Below are 17,228 nucleotides of genomic sequence, written 5' to 3' on the forward strand. Positions count from 1 at the left end.
TCTGCCTTCTACCTGCACCTGTGTCTTTCCTGCAGGTTAGCTGTACTTTGCCATAGAATTCTATCATATCCTGCAGGTGTGGTGTGCACTTTCTGAAAGTTCACCAAACCCACAGGCAAAACCAGAAGTCTATGGCTCAGTGCAGTTAAGCCGCAGGTACACTGCACTACACCTGCGGATAAGTTTAAAAGCAGCCCAGTAACCACTGCAGAAAAAATATATCCATATATCCATATATACACCCAAGGCAGAGTGCATTTGCTATCACTCCACCTGACAGGAGCCGGTGCTATACAGCAAGCATTGGCTTATGCGGCTCTGCTCCACAGCTGCTTGCTTCCTCTACCGCCGGCTTCATTCGCAACACTGATACTCTGGCATGGCGGGTAGACAACCTGCAATCTGGGCTTGCCAACCTGCCATCCCAGAGCAGGAGGTCATGGGCCACATCAGAAGGGCCCCGCGGGCCATTGGTTGGGCACCCCTGTTGTAAGGTATAAGTGTGTTATATGAATCCTGACATGCTGTTTGAAGGTTTCTTGAACCTTTCCGTATTGAGTGCAAGAAAAGTTTGTTAATAATCTCCATTTTCATTCTGTTCAGTGAGCATGACTTGGGTGAGAACGACACTTATGATGTACCTTGTGAGGAGGATGACATCTACGAAGACATCATCAAGGTGGAGAACCAACAACCGATGGTGAGATTTTATAAATAATTGTTTGATGCTGAATTCAGCTCTGATATATTCTGCAGTGCTGTACGGAGAATACTGAACCAGCCACATCAGTCTGCACAAGAGAAGCTTGCACTCTAACGTCCCCACCACATTTGCACACCATTACTAGTCTACATTTATATAGCTCTAACATATTCTACAGTCATTAAGCACCTTGACGATTCCAGCATAGAAATGGTGTGGTTGGTGCTGCGTGTCTCCAAATCTCTGTACATTCTCCTTTTCTAGTTGCCCTGGGGCAGACAGTTAACGTCTGCACTCATGTGGAAACAGAGCAGCCCCCCCCGCCTGGAAAACATTCACATTGCCTGCTGGCACCTGACAGGCAAAGCGAAGCTGCAAAGGGCAAATGTTAAAGATGAAGCTCTGGAGATGCTGAAACCCCCCGCATCGGACGTGTCTGTACGCCGAATCTTCTCAGACAGAACTGTCCATACGCTTGTCGGGGGGCCTTGCCGCAGGCAAAGCAGCACTTACATCTCTTAGAAGGACGTTATTTCAACTTATTTCAAGCAAGCTGACAGAGATGGAGATATTTATTATCTTAATTATGTGTTTTAAAATGCCTGATGACATTTAGTATTCATTTTATTGCAAAACCTGCAGATCAGCAAAAGGAGATCAATTAATAAAGAAATGTAATCCGGAGTCCGGTGCTTCCCTGTTCTCTGTTTCTGGGACAAATTAGGTCTGAATTCAGACCTGAAATGGAGCGAAAGACATACAGGACCCCTGTGCAGTCCGCTTTGCGGCCGCCATGGAGATGTGTGAACTAGCTCTATTGAGAGACAGGGCACACTCTCCTGTCATGCAAATTCTCCACATTCAATTCACACTAGTGTGAACCCAGCCTGAAAGTTTTTATCTGTTGTAGATGGAATGGTAACAACCCACACAGATATCAATCGCTCACTGTACTGTCATAGGCTGATTTGTCATATAATAGTATGGTCAGCAGAACAGATAGCCATTCCCTTTTTTATAAGAGGCTGATATAATTCTTAAAGTGGTTGTAAACCCTTACAAACCACTTTGACCTACAGGTAAGCCTAGATTAAGGCTTACCTGTAGGTCCAAGAAATATCTCCTAAACCTATACGGTTTAGGAGATGTTTACAAAAAGACAGGCACCACTGTCTACGACGCATGCGCCTCAGACAGTGGCGCGCAGGCGCACTGAGCAGGCCGCAGATCACGTGCTATGCATACTAGCTCATTATGCCTTTGCCTAAGGCTCGGTTCACACAGGGGCGGCACGACTTGCAGCGCCGCGACCTGCACACGATCAGCGGCAACTTGCAAAACGACTTCTGTATAGAAGTCAATGCAAGTCGCCTGAAGTCGCCCCAAAGTAGTACAGGAACCTTTATTCTAAGTCGGAGCTACTTGAGTCGCTCCTATTAGAACGGTTCCATAGTACAGAAGGGAGCGCGACTTGTCAGGCAGCGAAGTCGCCTGGACAAGTCGCCCCTGTGTGAACCGAGCCTTACAGGTTGAATTTTTTTTTTTTTTTTAAATAGCCTTTACTTCCTCTTTAAGAGAGTAAACTGATATCCTACTTGGGTGATTAGAGCATAGCATACCTGCAAGACACAATATGGCTAAATTAGAACACATGAGACACTGTGGGATTGATTTACTAAAACTGAAGAGTGCAAAATTGGTGCAGCGTTGCATAGAAACCAATCGGCTTCCAGGTTTTGTTGTCGAGGCTTAATTTAACAAGCTGAAGTTAGAAGCTGATTGACTACCATGCACAGCTGCTTCAAATTCTGAGTGCTCCAGGTCTAATAAAACTTCCCCTGTGTGACATCCAAAGAAAACAAATTAAGGGGGGAAAAAAAACAGGAAAGAAAGAATGACATGAAAGTAGAGATCACCGCAACACAGTTACCGTATTTATCGGCGTATAACAAGAAACTTAACTTTAAGAGATCTAAGTTTCAGAAAAAAAACGTAAATTTTAAAGTGTCAGTGCTCTGCAGCATCATCAGTGCCCATCAATGCAGCCTCTAATATGCCGTTATTGCAGCCTGTTTAGTGCCAATCTGCAACCTCTAATGTGCCCATGATTGCAACCTGTTTAGTATACATCTGCAGACTTGCCTTTGCAGTTGATTGCAGCCGCGCCAGTGCTGGATGACTCAGATCTGCAATCTCCTGTGTATCCAGCGCTCAGTCACTCATAGTTCCGTCCAGCTCTTATGATGGACAGAGCAGTGGTCCAATGCCGGGCCAGGGAAGCGGGACTGTGTGTGACAGTGCCGGATACACAGGAGATCGCGGCTCTGTGTCATTCAGCGGCGCTCGTCCCCTCCTTCCACTTCTAGTAGTAGGGATTGGTGTATAACACGTACACATGATTTCCCCCTGATTTTCAGGGGGAAAAGTGCATGTTATATGCCGATAAATCCGGTACTTTTTTTTTTTTTTCCAAAGAAGCATTACTTACTGTAAACTGTATATTTAATAGGGTTGCACCAATACCGACCATTTGCAAGAGTATTGTACTCGTGCAAATGCTCAGATGCTTGACCTGATACCTGGCAGGAGGTCAGTACACCCGGCGTCTTCAGTGTAGCAGGGGGGCCAGGCAGCCTCACAGATGATTGGTGTGGTGGTGGGGGCAGTTACAAGCATCAATGTTCCTGTATAGCTTTTCTGACAGCCGCTTCTCCTCCTCTCCTTCCCGTGGCTGTCAGAGAGATCAGTGCTTGTACCTGCCTCCACCACTTTACCGATCATACCCAATTGTCCCCTGTGTTGTCCCCGGGTCCTCCTCCGGCTCCCCCCTCATCCCAGATCTGTCAGGGTGGAGAGCGGAGGAAGGAACCAGTAAATCTGGCATTTACCAGCTCCTTCCTTTTCCGACAGTGATCACTGACTTTGTCCATTCATAACTGAGCATTGTAAACTGTATTTATGATGTTTCAGTTTATGAATGAGCAGGAGCCACTGTCTCCTGTCCATTCATGTTGAGTACAGGTGAGACTGCTGAGAAAGGGACTGGGAAATCTGTATCCTCAGTCTTTTACTGTTTCAAAGGGAAGAGGTCAGGGGTCTGTTTAGATCCCTGATATCTAACCAAAGCCAAAGGGGTGATGAAATTTTTTTTTTATAAATAAATATTTAAAATGAAAAAAAAAAAAGAGACACCGTCCACTCCCCCCAGAACCCAAAAATAAAAGAAGGCTTTGTGGAAAAAAAAAATAACAAAAGAAATATAAATTGTAATAATTAAAAAAAAAATTAAAAAATGAAATTATAAAAAGATAAACAAACTACTGACACGGTCCATGCCTCATCAGTGCCACCTATTAGTGCCCATCAGTGCTGCATATTAGTGCCACTGTCACATGACATTTTAAAAAAAAGTATCGGTAATGGGTATCGGCAGGTACTTCAAAAAAGTATTGGTACTTGTACTTGGTTTTAAAATTGTAGTATCGGTGCAACCTTAATATTTAACAAGATATCATTTACTTTATTGTAATGAAAATCATATACACATATTTGATTTAGAAAAGCCAAAGTCTAACGCAATTACCCAGTGTTCAGCCTACACAGTCAACCTTGTTCGAATCCAAGATGGAGATCCAAATCTCCAGTGTGCAATATCAACCTTTTTTAAAAAATGGAAAGATTTAAAAAGTGCATTCCAATTCCTATAAAAGTGTTTGTTTGTACCCAATTCCAAATCGCCATTCATCAGATGTGTTATCACAAATCACTTCCATCTTGTTATAATAAACTCCACGCACAGGACAGTGAAATAAAAAGTGTAAAAAAAAATGACTTTGTACACAATAATGTTGTAAATCTGCAATAGAAACACTTCTGTATATAAATATCCCCTAAGGGCCGGTTCACACTGCGGGCGATGCGAGGCGACACCGACTTGCCTCGCCGCGACCTCAGCGGCGATTTGCAAATGACTTCTGTATAGAAGTTAATGCAAGTCGCCCAGAAGTAGTACAGGAACCTTTTTTCTGAGTCGGAGCGACTCGAGTCACTCCTCTCAGAACGGTTCCATTGTACAGAACGGGGGCGACTTGTCAGATTGCGGCGAGGCGAGTCGTGTCACCTCGCATCGCCCGCAGTGTGAACCGGCCCTAAAAGGGTTCCCCCGGAAAGAAAACCTTTTTACGATCAATAATTCCCAAAATTGACCAAGTGCCAAAGCAAGACAACTATAATTAAATGGTATAGTTATAGGAAGCATGGGTAAGATAGGCAGGTACTTACCCTCATGTTGTTGTTCGAGAACTGGAATTTATGTTGGTAATTTAATTTACTATAAAGTCATGGATATTTTTCCAAGTAGTATACTGATTTAATGGCACTTCCTAAGCAACAGAAAGTTTTGGTAGATGTATTTGGTTTGTATACCTTGGATAACACAGCTGTAATATTTGCAGGGCACAGCCTCCTTTCTCTGTGATCATGATTAACTGGACGTAGCCTTCCACTTTTTTTGTATAAATCATACTTTCCTCTGTTTTATGTCTTTCCAACCATGCCTCAGATAAGGTATATGCAGGTAAGAAATGATTCTGACTTACCACAAGACCTCTGTGCAAGCCCCTCTGTTCCTCGCTAATTATGTCTGACTGCTAGTGGGGCGATAGTACGCAATGCCTCCGTAAGGAGTTGGTGTGCTGGGATGTGGGCTGATCATGCGAGGGTTCCATGGAAAATTACGAGAGCTGTAGAATAAGACGGCCATCTGGGTTCCTCCAGAGTACGGCAGTAAATGCTGTAGCCTGTAGTTCATTGGCGGCATAAGATTTGGCTGACCTGTACAGAGATAGCCGGCAGGGAAATTGCAGTATGATAAACCTTGGAGGAAATTCTGTTTCTCTCTCTATAGCAGTTTTAATCTATGTGTATACTTTCCATCAGAAAACAGGGATGACTGAAGATGATAAGAGGAATTGCTGCTTATTGGAAATCCGGGATACAGAAGACAAATATTACAAGACGTTGGAAGACATCAGAATGGTGAGATTTGGATGCAGTGGGATTACATGGCCATAAACTACAACCAAGGTCACCCAGACATGGTATTAGTGTTGGAAGTGGATGCTGCATCCAGGTTCTGTCCATCATGTATACACTAGGATAGTATGGTATATACTGTTATTTATTTAATTAACTATAACAATATGTTTTTTTATCATTTCTCCCCAGAATTACATGGTACCTCTGAAGCAGATACTTACAGCTGCTGAGACTGCTGTCATTTTCATTAATTTGGAGGTAAGAAGCAGAAGGTTTATTTGCTGACATACAGTGCATTCAGAAAGTATTCAGAGCTTCACTTTTCCCACATTTTGTTATGTTACAGCTTTTATTCTAAAATTGATTTTCCTCAAAATTCTACAAACAATACCCCATAGAGACAATGTGAAAGAAGTTTGTTTGAAATCTCTGCAAATTTATAAAAAAAAAAAATGAAAAAAAAAATCACATGTACATAAGTATGCACAACCTTTGCCATGACGCTCGAAATTGATCTCCGGTACATCATGTTTCCACTGATCATCCTTGAGATGTTTTTACACCACCTGTGGTAAATTCAGTTTACTGGACATGATTTGGAAAGGCACACGCCTGTCTATACAGTTCCCACAGTTAAGAGTGAATGTCAGAGCACAAATCAAGCCATGAAGTCCAAGGAATTGTCTGTTGTCCTCCGAGACAGGATTGTATGGAGGCACAGATCTGGGGAAGGGTACAGAAACATTTCTGCAGCATTAAAGGTCCCAATGAGCACAGTGGCCTCCATCATCTGTAAATGGAAGAAGTTTGGACCCACCAGGACTCTTTCTAGTGCAAGCCGCCTGGCCAAACTGAACGAACAGAGAAGGGCCTTAGTCAGGGAGGTGACCAAGAACCCGATGGTCACTCTAACATAGCTCCAGCATTTCTCTGTGGAGAGAGGCAAGAACAACCATCTCTGCAGTGCTCCACCAATCAGGTCTGTATGGTAGTGGCCAGATGGAAGCCAATTCTCAGTAATAGGCACACGAAAAAAAAGGCACCTGAAGGAAACTCAGACCATGAGAAACAACGTTTTCTGGTCTGATGAAACAAAGCTTGAACTCTTTGGCCTGAATGGCAATCATCATGTCTGGAGGAAACCAGGCACCACTCATCACCTTGCCAATACCATCCCTACAGTGAGGCATGGTGGTGGCAGCATCATACTGTGGGAATGTTTTTCAGCGTCAGGAAATGGAAGGCTAGTCAGGCTCGAGGGAAAGATGAATACAGCAATGTACAGAGACATCCTTGATAAAAACCTGCTCCAGAGCGCTCTGAACCTCAGACTGGGGCTAAGGTTTATCTGCCAACAGGACATCGACCCTAAGCACCCAAAGTAACCAAGGAATGGCTACGAAAACTCTGTGAATGTCCTTAAGTTGCCCAGCCAAAGCTCAGACTTTAACCTGATGGACATCTCCAAAATGGCTGTGCATCGATGCTTCCCATCCAACCTGATGGCGCTTGAGAGGGCCTGCAAAGAATGGGAGAAACTGCCCAAAAATGGATGTGCCAAGCTTGTAGCATCATACTCAAAAAGAATCGAGGCTGTAATTGGTGCCATGGTTGCTTCAACAAAGTATTGATCAAAGTCTGTGAATACTTGTGTACCTGTGATTTTTTTTTTTTCGCTTTTAATAAATTTGCAAAGATTTCAAACAAATTTCTTTCACTTTGTCATTATGGGGTATTGTTCGTAGAATTTTGAGGAGAACAATGAATTTAATATATTTTTGAATAAGGCTGTAACCTAACTAAATGTAAAAAAAGGGAAGCACAGTGAATACTTCCCGGATGCATTGTATTGAGGTTTTGCCAATGGTGTACCTATTGTGGAGATGCAGTTTTTTCCACAGTGCTCAGCCAGTTTGCTAGGAAGGGGCATTGCTGTGGGGAACCAGGCACCATGTACCAAGTGGCATCTCTCACTCCTGGTGAACTGACATGGTACTTATTACTTTATTTTATCTCCGTCTCCCAACAATTGCTATCACTGCCCAAAATGGTCTAATTGATAAAGAAACTTTGAAGAGTTGGTTTCCTTAAAGTGCCAATATCCATTTGGGATGCTAACAGCTGTTTTAGAATTTTTGTGATATGTGGCTCATATCTAGGCTGCCACTAACTTTCATGGCAAGGGATCAAAGATGCAATGTTTGAGGGTCTTCTGTGTAATCTTTCTTGATGCTGCCTGAATGACAATGGTTAATTGAAACCTGTACTATACTTCTGCCAGATTCAGCCATTGCCATGAAAGGTAAAATCTGTCAGATCTGGTTTTGCCATCTCTGTAGGGGAAGTTTCAGATAGCCTAGCCTGCCATAGTTTGAAGTTTTTTTTTTTTTCTAAGATCAGTAAATTGCAAGCTCGGCCTCAGGCTACATTTCATCTGATCCTGCATTGTGTCAGTATGTGGGAAACATTTCTCACAAATGTATATTGATCTAGAAGCTCTGAATAATCATTCTAGATCTCCTGTGAGTGCTTGTACCCCGAAAGGCACTGCACCCTCATTTGTCTCATGGAGCTTAGTCTTCTGCCATGTTATCCCATCTGATTCATCTCCTTATCTGATCCCCTTTAGGAGCTCATAAAAGTCCACTTCAATTTCCTGAGGACCATTGAGATGTCTATCATGTCTGGTGGCAGCACCATCGGTCAGGTCTTCCTGGATTACAAGGAGAAGTAAGCATGCTGAATGCTGTTTTTACTCAGTTTTATATACATATGCAACGCTGTGCATCCGGAAAGTATGCACAGCACTTCACTTTTTCCACATTTTTGTTTTGTTACAGCCTTTTTCCAAAATGGATTAAATTCATAATTTTTCTCAAAATTCTACATACAATACCCCATGACGACAACATGAAAAGACATTTGTTGAATATCTTTGCAAATTTATTAAAGAGAAAAAAAGAAAAAAAAACACGTACATAAGTATTCACAGCCTTTGCCATGACACTCAGAACTTAAAGCGGGGCTCCACCCTAAAGTGGAACTTCCGCTCATCGGAACCCTCCCCCCCTCCGGCACCACAATTGCCACCTTTCAGGGGGAGGGGGGTGCAGATACCTGTACAGTACAGGTATTTGCACCCACTTCCGGCATAAATATCCGCAGAATCTGCAGATATTTACGCCACTTCCTGCGGGGTCCCCCGCTGTCTGCTGGGAAACACACAGATCCCAGGGACAGCGGGGACCATCCTTATTGCGCAGCGCGATTCGCGCATGCGCAGTAGGGAACCGGGAAGTGAAGCCGCAAGGCTCCACTTCCCAATTCCCATACCGAAGATGGCGGCGGCAGCACCCGAGAGACGATCGAGAGATTGGCTTTGGGTGCCGACATCGTGGGCACGCTGGGCGGGTAAGTGTCCTTATTTTAAGAGTCAGCAGCTGCAGTATTTGTAGCCACTGACTTAAAAAAAAAAAAAAAACGGCCGAACTCCCGCTTTAACTCAGGTGCATCCTGTTTCCACTGATCATCCTTGAGATGTTTCTTCAACTTGACTGGAATCCACCTGTAGTAAATTCAGTTAATTGGACAGGATTTGGAAAGGCACACAGTTGTCTATATAAGTTCCCACAGTTAACAGTGCATGTCAGAGCACAAACCAACCATAAAGTCCAAGGAATTGTCTGTAGACCTCAAAGACAGGATTATATCGAGGCACAGATCTGGGGAAAGGTACAGAAAAAATTTCTGCAGCATTGAAGATCCCAATGAGCCCAGTGGCCTTCATCAACTGTAAATGGAAGAAGTTTGGAACCATCAGCATTCTTCCTAGAGTGAGCCGAGCCGTCAGCGAGGTGACCAAGAACCCGATGGTTTCTCTGTAGAGAGAAGAGACCCTTCCAGAAGAACAACCATCTCTGCAGCACTCCACCAATTAGGCCTGTATGGTAGAGTGGCCAAACTGAAACCACTCCTCAGTAAAAGGCACATAACAACCTGCCCGAAGTTTGCCAAAAGGCACCTGAAGGACTCTGACCATGAGAAACAAAATTCTCTGGTTTGATGAAACAGATTAAACTCTTTGGTCTTAATGGTAAGCATCACGTCTAGAGGAAACCAGGCACCGGTCATTGCCTGGCCAATACCATCCCTAAAGTGAAGCATGGTGGTGGCAGCATCATGCTATGGGGATGTTTTTCAGTGACAGGAACTGGGAGACTAGTCAGGCTCGAGGAAAAGTTGAATACAGCAATGTACAGAGACATCCTTGATAAACACCTGCTCCAGAGCGCACTGAATCTCAGACTGGGGCTAAGGTTCATTTTCCAACAGGACAACGACCCTAAGCACACAGCCAAGAAAACAAAGGAGTGGCTATGGGACAGCTCTGGAAGACCTTGAGTGGCCCAGCTAGAGCCCAGACTTGAACCCGATTGATCATCCCTGAAGAGATGGGAAAATGGCTGTGCAACAATGCTGCCCATCCAACCTGATGGAGCTTGAGAGGTCCTGCAAAGAGGAATGGGAGAAACTGCCGAAAAATAGGTGTGCCCAGCTTGTAGCATCATACTCAAAAAGACTTGAGGCTGTAATTTGTGCCAAAGGTGCTTCAACAAAGTATTGAGCAAAGGCTGTGAATACTTGTGCATATGTAATTTATTTTTTATTTTTAATAAATTTGAAAAGATTTAAAACAAACTTCTTTCATGTTATTATTATTAGGTATTGTTTGTAGAATTTTGAGGTAATTTTAAACCATTTTGGAATCAGACTGTAACATAACAAAATGTGGAAAAAGTGAAGCGCTGTGAATACTTTCCGGATGCACCATAATATGTCACCCCCATCAAACCATTCTCTGCAGCTATTACCTTTTGTACCACCACCCCCTCCCTTTAGAATGTAAGCTCTACGAGCAGGACCCTCCTGTACCTTTTTGTATTGTACTGTAATTGTGTTGTCCCCCCTATACATTGTAAAGCGCTGCGTAAACTGTTGGCGCTATATAAATCGATAATAATAATAATGTCAGAACCCAATCTCTACATCTAGTACACATGACCCAAACCAAGCAATGTGCAATAATGATACAAGTGCAGCTTTTACCTGCAGTCAAAATTAAACACAGGATAAACCGGGTTCTGCTAATTGTATTAAAACTGATACCACTGCCTTTCATTTTTGATGGAGCTGAAAAGGGTTAGAAACCCTTTTGGGTCTGCATTGCCATCTGTGTCTCTACTAGGAAGATTTTAACTACCTTTTTTTTCTTTCTCTGTGACACCATGTTACAACATCCTACAGAGTGTCACTAGGAGTAAGTGAGGAAACATCACCCCTTGAAAGAAGTTTTTAGCCCCTTCACAGTGCCATTCAGAACTAGAAAAATGTTTTGGCCAGAGTCTTGCTTTAATGTTTCCAAAATAAATTCAGATAATATGCTAAATATTTCTCGTTCTACCCAAAATAATTTTGAGCAATTGAGCCTGCATGAACTGAGAATTGCACCTCTAGCACCCTCTAGTGTGCTAGAAGTAGAATAGGTTTTGTTAGTGTAGGTACATTTTCAGGCTTGGCTAATCTGGGTTGGGTAAGTGACTCAGGGAGGGCTGGATGACTCACAGGCAGCATCTCTGAGACCTCCCCTTACTTATAGAAGCTTGGGGAAGCTTCTAATAGAATGGGAGTAGAGGAGAGGAGGCGCTGCCTAAAATATTCATGAGGGCCCTGACAAATCCCCAACAGATGGCTTGGCAGGGGTCAGGCCCCCTCAAATACTCAGGATCAGCCCAGCTGGGGCAGTGGAGTTCCAGAGGGGGGGAAGCTGGACCGTGTTAGGCTGTCAGTGGCCCGCGAGGGTGACCTGGGCTCCAGTGCGGAAGGGACCTTCTTCACGACACCTAGAAGTGTCCTGACCAGAGGCATGGGAACAAAGGGGGGGGGGGGACAGCAGGAGGACAGTGCCGAGCAATCTCCATGGAAGAAGACAGCCAGGAGGGCTGGGGGGTGTTAGTCGGAGAGGACAAAGAAAAATGTTTTTTGTGCAGCAATAAGACAAAACGTATCAAACAAAATAGTGCTGGATGCAGAGTTACTCTGGGAGGACTGTGGAGTCTTAGCCAGGAGGGCTAGTAAAAGGGGCAGCTGCAGCCAGGTGGGCTGACAGTGCCTGAAGAGGTGGTGCTGGGATCAGTAGCCACAGGAGTAGGGACAGCTGAGCACTGGGATTTTCTGCAGCACTACCAAAGGGGACCGCAGTCCATGGCTGCAAAGGGCATTTGCTGCAGATCTAACTGAGCTTTTGTGGGATCATCCAAACAGTGCCAGCTGGTTCTGGGAGATGTAGTTCTACAAGCAAAATTGTGCTGGGGGTAAAGGAGAAGTGTATATATGGAGTGTATATAGTTTGTGTCCCTAAAGAATTTTACTGTTCTGATCAAGTGGGCATCCCTTAAAGAGGAAGTAAACCCTGATGAGTTTACTTCCTCTTTCATTCCCTGCAAAGGTAAAACATAATGGACTACTATGCATCGCATCACATCGCATCGCATCCATTATGTGTCACTTACCTGACACAGGAGCCAGCGAAGTCACCGCTGTCTCCTGTAGTCTGGCGCATCCATCTTCTCGGTGGGTCTCGCTGCTCCGCCGCGATGACGTCACTCTCCCGCATGCGCACGGGAGCCACCACTCGCGGCATATAGCCGTTGCCTGTCTTTCAGCAAATATCTCCTAAACCGTGTAGGTTTAGGAGATATTTCTTGGACCTACAGGTAAGCCTTAATCTAGATTTGCCTGTAGGTCAAAGTTGGTTGAAAGGGTTTACAACCACTTTAATACCCTCAACCCTATCCAAGTTCAATACCTCTAATAAAATGCAAAAACAAAGCTGCAAGGACTGATTCTTGTCTCCAGCATGTGGTGGAAAATTCTGTGTGCCTGGCTGTGCAGGGTGGGAGATCATCCCTTCATCCCTTCATCCACCAGCATCTCCTGCGGTGGTAGTGCTACATACACGTGCTGGTTGGATTTTTTTTTTTTTTACATACAAGACCTGTTATTCATGTTGATGTGTGCTGTACAGACATGACAGGAGGTCAACTGTGGCTGCCAGTCTGTTTATTCCTCTTGTAGATTAGTTCTACCGTTTTAGGCTGATTTATTGATGTAAATGAGATGAGGATTGACATTCTGACCCTGCAGACGCTTTACCAACACTGTGTGATGCTGTCTGCTTACTGCTGACTCCAAGCCAAATCCCACACTTGCATAAATAAAAACCTGATAATAACCCCAATGCTGGACAGCTGTCCCAGCAGACCCTTCCACCACATCTGATGGAACTTGCAGAATGACAGGGACATTTCGTCATGTTGTGGAATAAGGATGAGCGCAGGCAGCGAGACATTTTTCCCTGTCCGCGGCTGCAGAGATCAAGGAATGTCTCGCTGCCTGCGATTAGTGCTGCGCAGTGCCGACTTCCTGGCGGGCTCTGCACACGCCTGAGCTCATCCTTATTGTGGAATTCTGACTTCACTCCATCCATTTTGCCAGAGTGACATATTATAGCAGAATCTTCACCATCCCTCTCCAGACGTCATGTTAAAATAACCAGGACACAAGTTTCCACCATTAACATTTTGTCATGTTACAACCTAAACGTAAATGTCTTTTATTGGGATTTTATGTGATAGACCAACACAAAGCGGCACATCATTGTGAAGTGGAGGGAAAAATGATGATTAATTTTCAAAATTTTTTACAAATAAATATCTGAGAAGTGTGGCGTGCATTTGTATTCAGCCCCCTTTTACTCTGATACCCCGAAGTAAAATCTAATGGAACCAATTGCCTTCAGAAGTCACATAATTAGTAAATAGTCAACCTGTGTGCATGGGCGTCCACAGAACTTTTTTCAGCGGGGGCATCATTTTAGGGTCACCCATGCACCACCCCTTTTTGATAATGTCATTATAACATTATCATGGTCAGAGACTGCAGATGTAGTACAGTCCCTAGGATAAGTAATGGATAATGGCCAGAAGGCCCTCTTACCAGACCCAGCAAAACTACAGCAGTGATCCCTCTGGCTGGATGCTGGGTTCCCCGGGTGCAACTCTGGTCAGTAGTGTAGCATGTCTGTACCCTGGTAGTGGCTCAGTCTTTCTCTCGCTGGTGGTGCTGGGCAGTGTGTCTCTCTCTCTGGCTTCCTCCTGGCACACTCCTCATTCTTTGTTCTGTAGCGCTCTCTCCCTCAGCTTTTTTCAAGGCTGCAGTCTCTCAATCTCTCTCTTGATCGAGCTGTAGCCTCCTCCCTGTGGAAAATGGGGCCATCAATCTTTGGGACTACATGTCTCGTGATTGTCTCCTCTCCTAGTCTGCTTTGATTGGCCCTAAGTTATGGCCAATAGGGAAGGAATGGAGCGGGCAGGAAGCTGGGTGGGGAACCTGATGAGAGCCGCTGTCTCTTCTCCCTGACAGGAGAAAGGGGGGAGCGGGAGAAACCTCTTATAGCCCGCAGCTCGCCTTTCTCCTATCACAGTGCCACTAAGTTCTCTGCTGGACTGAGCAGGAAAAAAAGCCCAAAGTCACACTACAGTGATGGGGGGGCTTGACAGCACCTTGATGGTGTCACCACACTGGCGGGTGGCACCTGGGTGCGGGCTGCCCCCACCCCGAGAGCGACGCAACTGTGCTGAATTTTAGATCAGATCCCTGATTCCAGGGGGGGGCACTTGACACCCCTTGCCCCTACCTGCGGACGCCCATGCCTGTGTGTACTTTAAGCTCTTCTGGTGCAGAGACTGATGTAAATGGCCCAATGTTCTTTGTATAGCTGTGAAATATGTCAGCTATATACATGGCATAATAGAAGTGTGTCTGTGGTGGTACATTAGAGTGCGAGCTTCTCTTGCCTAGAGCTTAATATAAATGGTACAATATTCTTTGTAGAGCATTGCAGAACACATCAGAGCTATATACAGTATGTATAATAATAATTCTGTGTGACCCCATTAGAATGTAATTTCTTCTTGTACAGAGACTGTTGGGATATGTCAGAGCTATATGTATAGTATTAATAGTGGGTCACTGGGGTGAGCACAGTAGAGTGTAAGCTCTACTGGCGCAGAAACCTGACTGGTTCAGTGTGCTTGGTACAATACTGCAGAATATGTCAGAACTATCTAAATATATAAGGCTCCATGCACACTGAGGCTCCATGCACACTGGAGCTCATAAACTGCAGTTTATTGGAGTTTGGGCGTTTTTTTTTTAAAAGCCCATAAACTCCACTCTATGTTAGCCTATGTGTCCATGCACACATGGAAGTTTTTCAGCTTTAATGAGCAGTGGAGTTTATGGGCTTTTTTCTGAACGCCAGAAATTTGCGTTCAAAGTGCAGTTTTTCACCGCCAAAAAACGACAAACGCTGATAAACGCTCATAAACGCGCGTTAATTAGTGTTCGGCATTCTATTTTTTCAATGCATTGTGGGAGTATGGAATGTACTGTGGGATTTTTGGAGTGTCCTCTGTGTATTTTTATTGAAAACGCCCATAAACGCTAACGCTAATAAACGCTCATAAACGCTAGTACAAAACGCTGTTGAAAGCAAGTTTTTCAACCAGCATTTTCTGCCAGCAATCTGGCGTCCAGAAAAAGCTTTTTTGAGCTTCTGTGTGCATGGAGCCTTACAGTGTATGACTGTGGTGCAGAGACTGATGTGAGTAGAATACTCTCTGTACAGAATTGTGGAATATGTAAGGGCTCTATAGTTGTATAAGAATTATACTGTGTGACTTAAGTGGAATGTACCTACAGAGATCTGCTTAAATTTTAGCTCGCTGATATAACTGTTTTTTTTGCACATGATTGGATGATGGGAGTCAGCAGAGCTCCCCCTCATGTACTAAGCTCTGGAGCAACTGCACTTGCAAGGTGGACAGTCTATTTGCCTTTAGTAAATCAGCCCTGGTGTGTAATCATCAGTACTGTCCTGCTTTGAAGCTATAGTACACATTTATATTTCCTACAAATAATCCACAAAAAGCGGAGTAAAACCTGACCCATAAGGAATACAGAAAGGGCTGAGCGGGTAGTAAACCTGTTGCATGTGTCGGTTTTTTAACTCTGCTCTCTTGTTTCTGGCCAGGCTTCTTATATATGGAGAGTACTGCAGCCATATTGAATATTCCCAGCAGACACTGGACCAGCTTATGGTTATGAGGGAGGATGTCAAGATGAAAATTGAGGTAAGCTATCATAGGAAATTGCCATTGTGTGTCTAGAACCATTTTACAGCTAAACCAATCACATAATACAGCCCCTATGCAATTTAAGTAGAACTGAAGACAAATCTTTATGATGGAGTAAGAGGGGAGGGGGGGAGAGAGAGGTCATAACCCTTGTTAGGGTTTTTGCCATCTGTGTCCCATTGGGGAGATTTCCCTTCACTTTCTGTCCCATAGACACAACAGGATGTGAGAGGTCCCCACTCTTAAGTGAGGAAAATTGGGATATCTGGCAATCTGGGATACAGATACTAGATGCTTGCGTCTGAAAAGCCCAAGGGACACCAACAACCCTGGCAGAATGAGCTCTGATGGGGGCAGGCCCTGGAAATAAGTTGCCTGATCTCCCTAAAAATGGTGGATTGGGAAGCAGGACATCCTCTACGAGGACCTCCAGGCAGAACAAAGGCACTTATTCTGGAAAATAGAGGCCATGGCTGCCAAGTATATCCTGACAGCCCTGACTACCTCACCCAAGCAGTGTAAGCCCTTGTACACACGTTTGGACATTCTGACAACCAAATCCGTTGGATTTTGTCCGAAACGGTTGCATACACGCGGTCGGACAAAGTTGTCGGAAAATCCGATTGTACATAACGTGATGACGTTATTTCGTTACAATGGGACTACGTTCAGGCTAGTAGCCAATAGCTTTGGTCTAGGAATTTGATCTGAGCATGCGTGGCACTTTGTCCATCGGAGTAGGCTAAACATGATCGGAGTATGTCCGATTGGAGCATTTTGTCAGAAAATTTTACGGACAAGTTGGAAAACTTGGTCCGTCGGATATTCCGATGGAAACAGTCCGATGGAGACCACAAACAGTCGGATTATCCAACAAAATGGTCCGATAGGAAACATTCCGTCGGAATCTCCGACCGTGTGTACAAGGGCTAAGACAATTTCCTTCATATAGAAACATAGAAAAGTGATAGCTGAAAAAAGACCAAGTGGTTGGGAGAGTCTAGGAGGTCATTCAGTCTAACTTTGACATAAAGGTCCTGGGTGAGCACATTTGAATACATTCAGGGTGCAGAATATAGCCTAAATGGTAGTAATTCACATTGGAAGTTGTCTACCACAGCGAAATGGAGAAAGCATTGATGTGAGGGGAAGATGGGTATGTGATGTATGGAGAGGCATCTTGTATGTTCGATGCCAGTAATGTCAATGACACATTTTTGTTGATTCCATCT

The 17,228-nt window shown here is 44.3% G+C and overlaps 1 protein-coding gene across 8 annotated transcripts in view; it reads left to right on the forward strand.

Annotated features, from left to right (window-relative positions):
* Positions 1-17,228, forward strand: part of VAV2 (vav guanine nucleotide exchange factor 2) — a 277,949-nt gene that overhangs the window by 215,850 nt on the left and 44,871 nt on the right. For all 8 annotated transcript variants that reach the window (XR_013274298.1, XM_077479141.1, XM_077479145.1 and 5 more), the window contains exons 5-9: positions 604-700; positions 5,642-5,740; positions 5,930-5,998; positions 8,370-8,470; positions 15,894-15,993. Coding sequence is in view for 7 of the 8 variants with exons in the window: in XM_077479141.1 (XP_077335267.1) it covers positions 604-700; positions 5,642-5,740; positions 5,930-5,998; positions 8,370-8,470; positions 15,894-15,993 (466 nt within the window). In the remaining variant the exon portion in view is untranslated. The remainder of the gene's footprint in view (positions 1-603; positions 701-5,641; positions 5,741-5,929; positions 5,999-8,369; positions 8,471-15,893; positions 15,994-17,228) is intronic.

Source organism: Lithobates pipiens, unplaced genomic scaffold, assembly GCF_037356315.1.
Source record: "Lithobates pipiens isolate NorthernLeopardFrog02 unplaced genomic scaffold, aLitPip1_a1.2 Scaffold_14, whole genome shotgun sequence".
Lineage (NCBI taxonomy): Eukaryota > Metazoa > Chordata > Amphibia > Anura > Ranidae > Lithobates > Lithobates pipiens.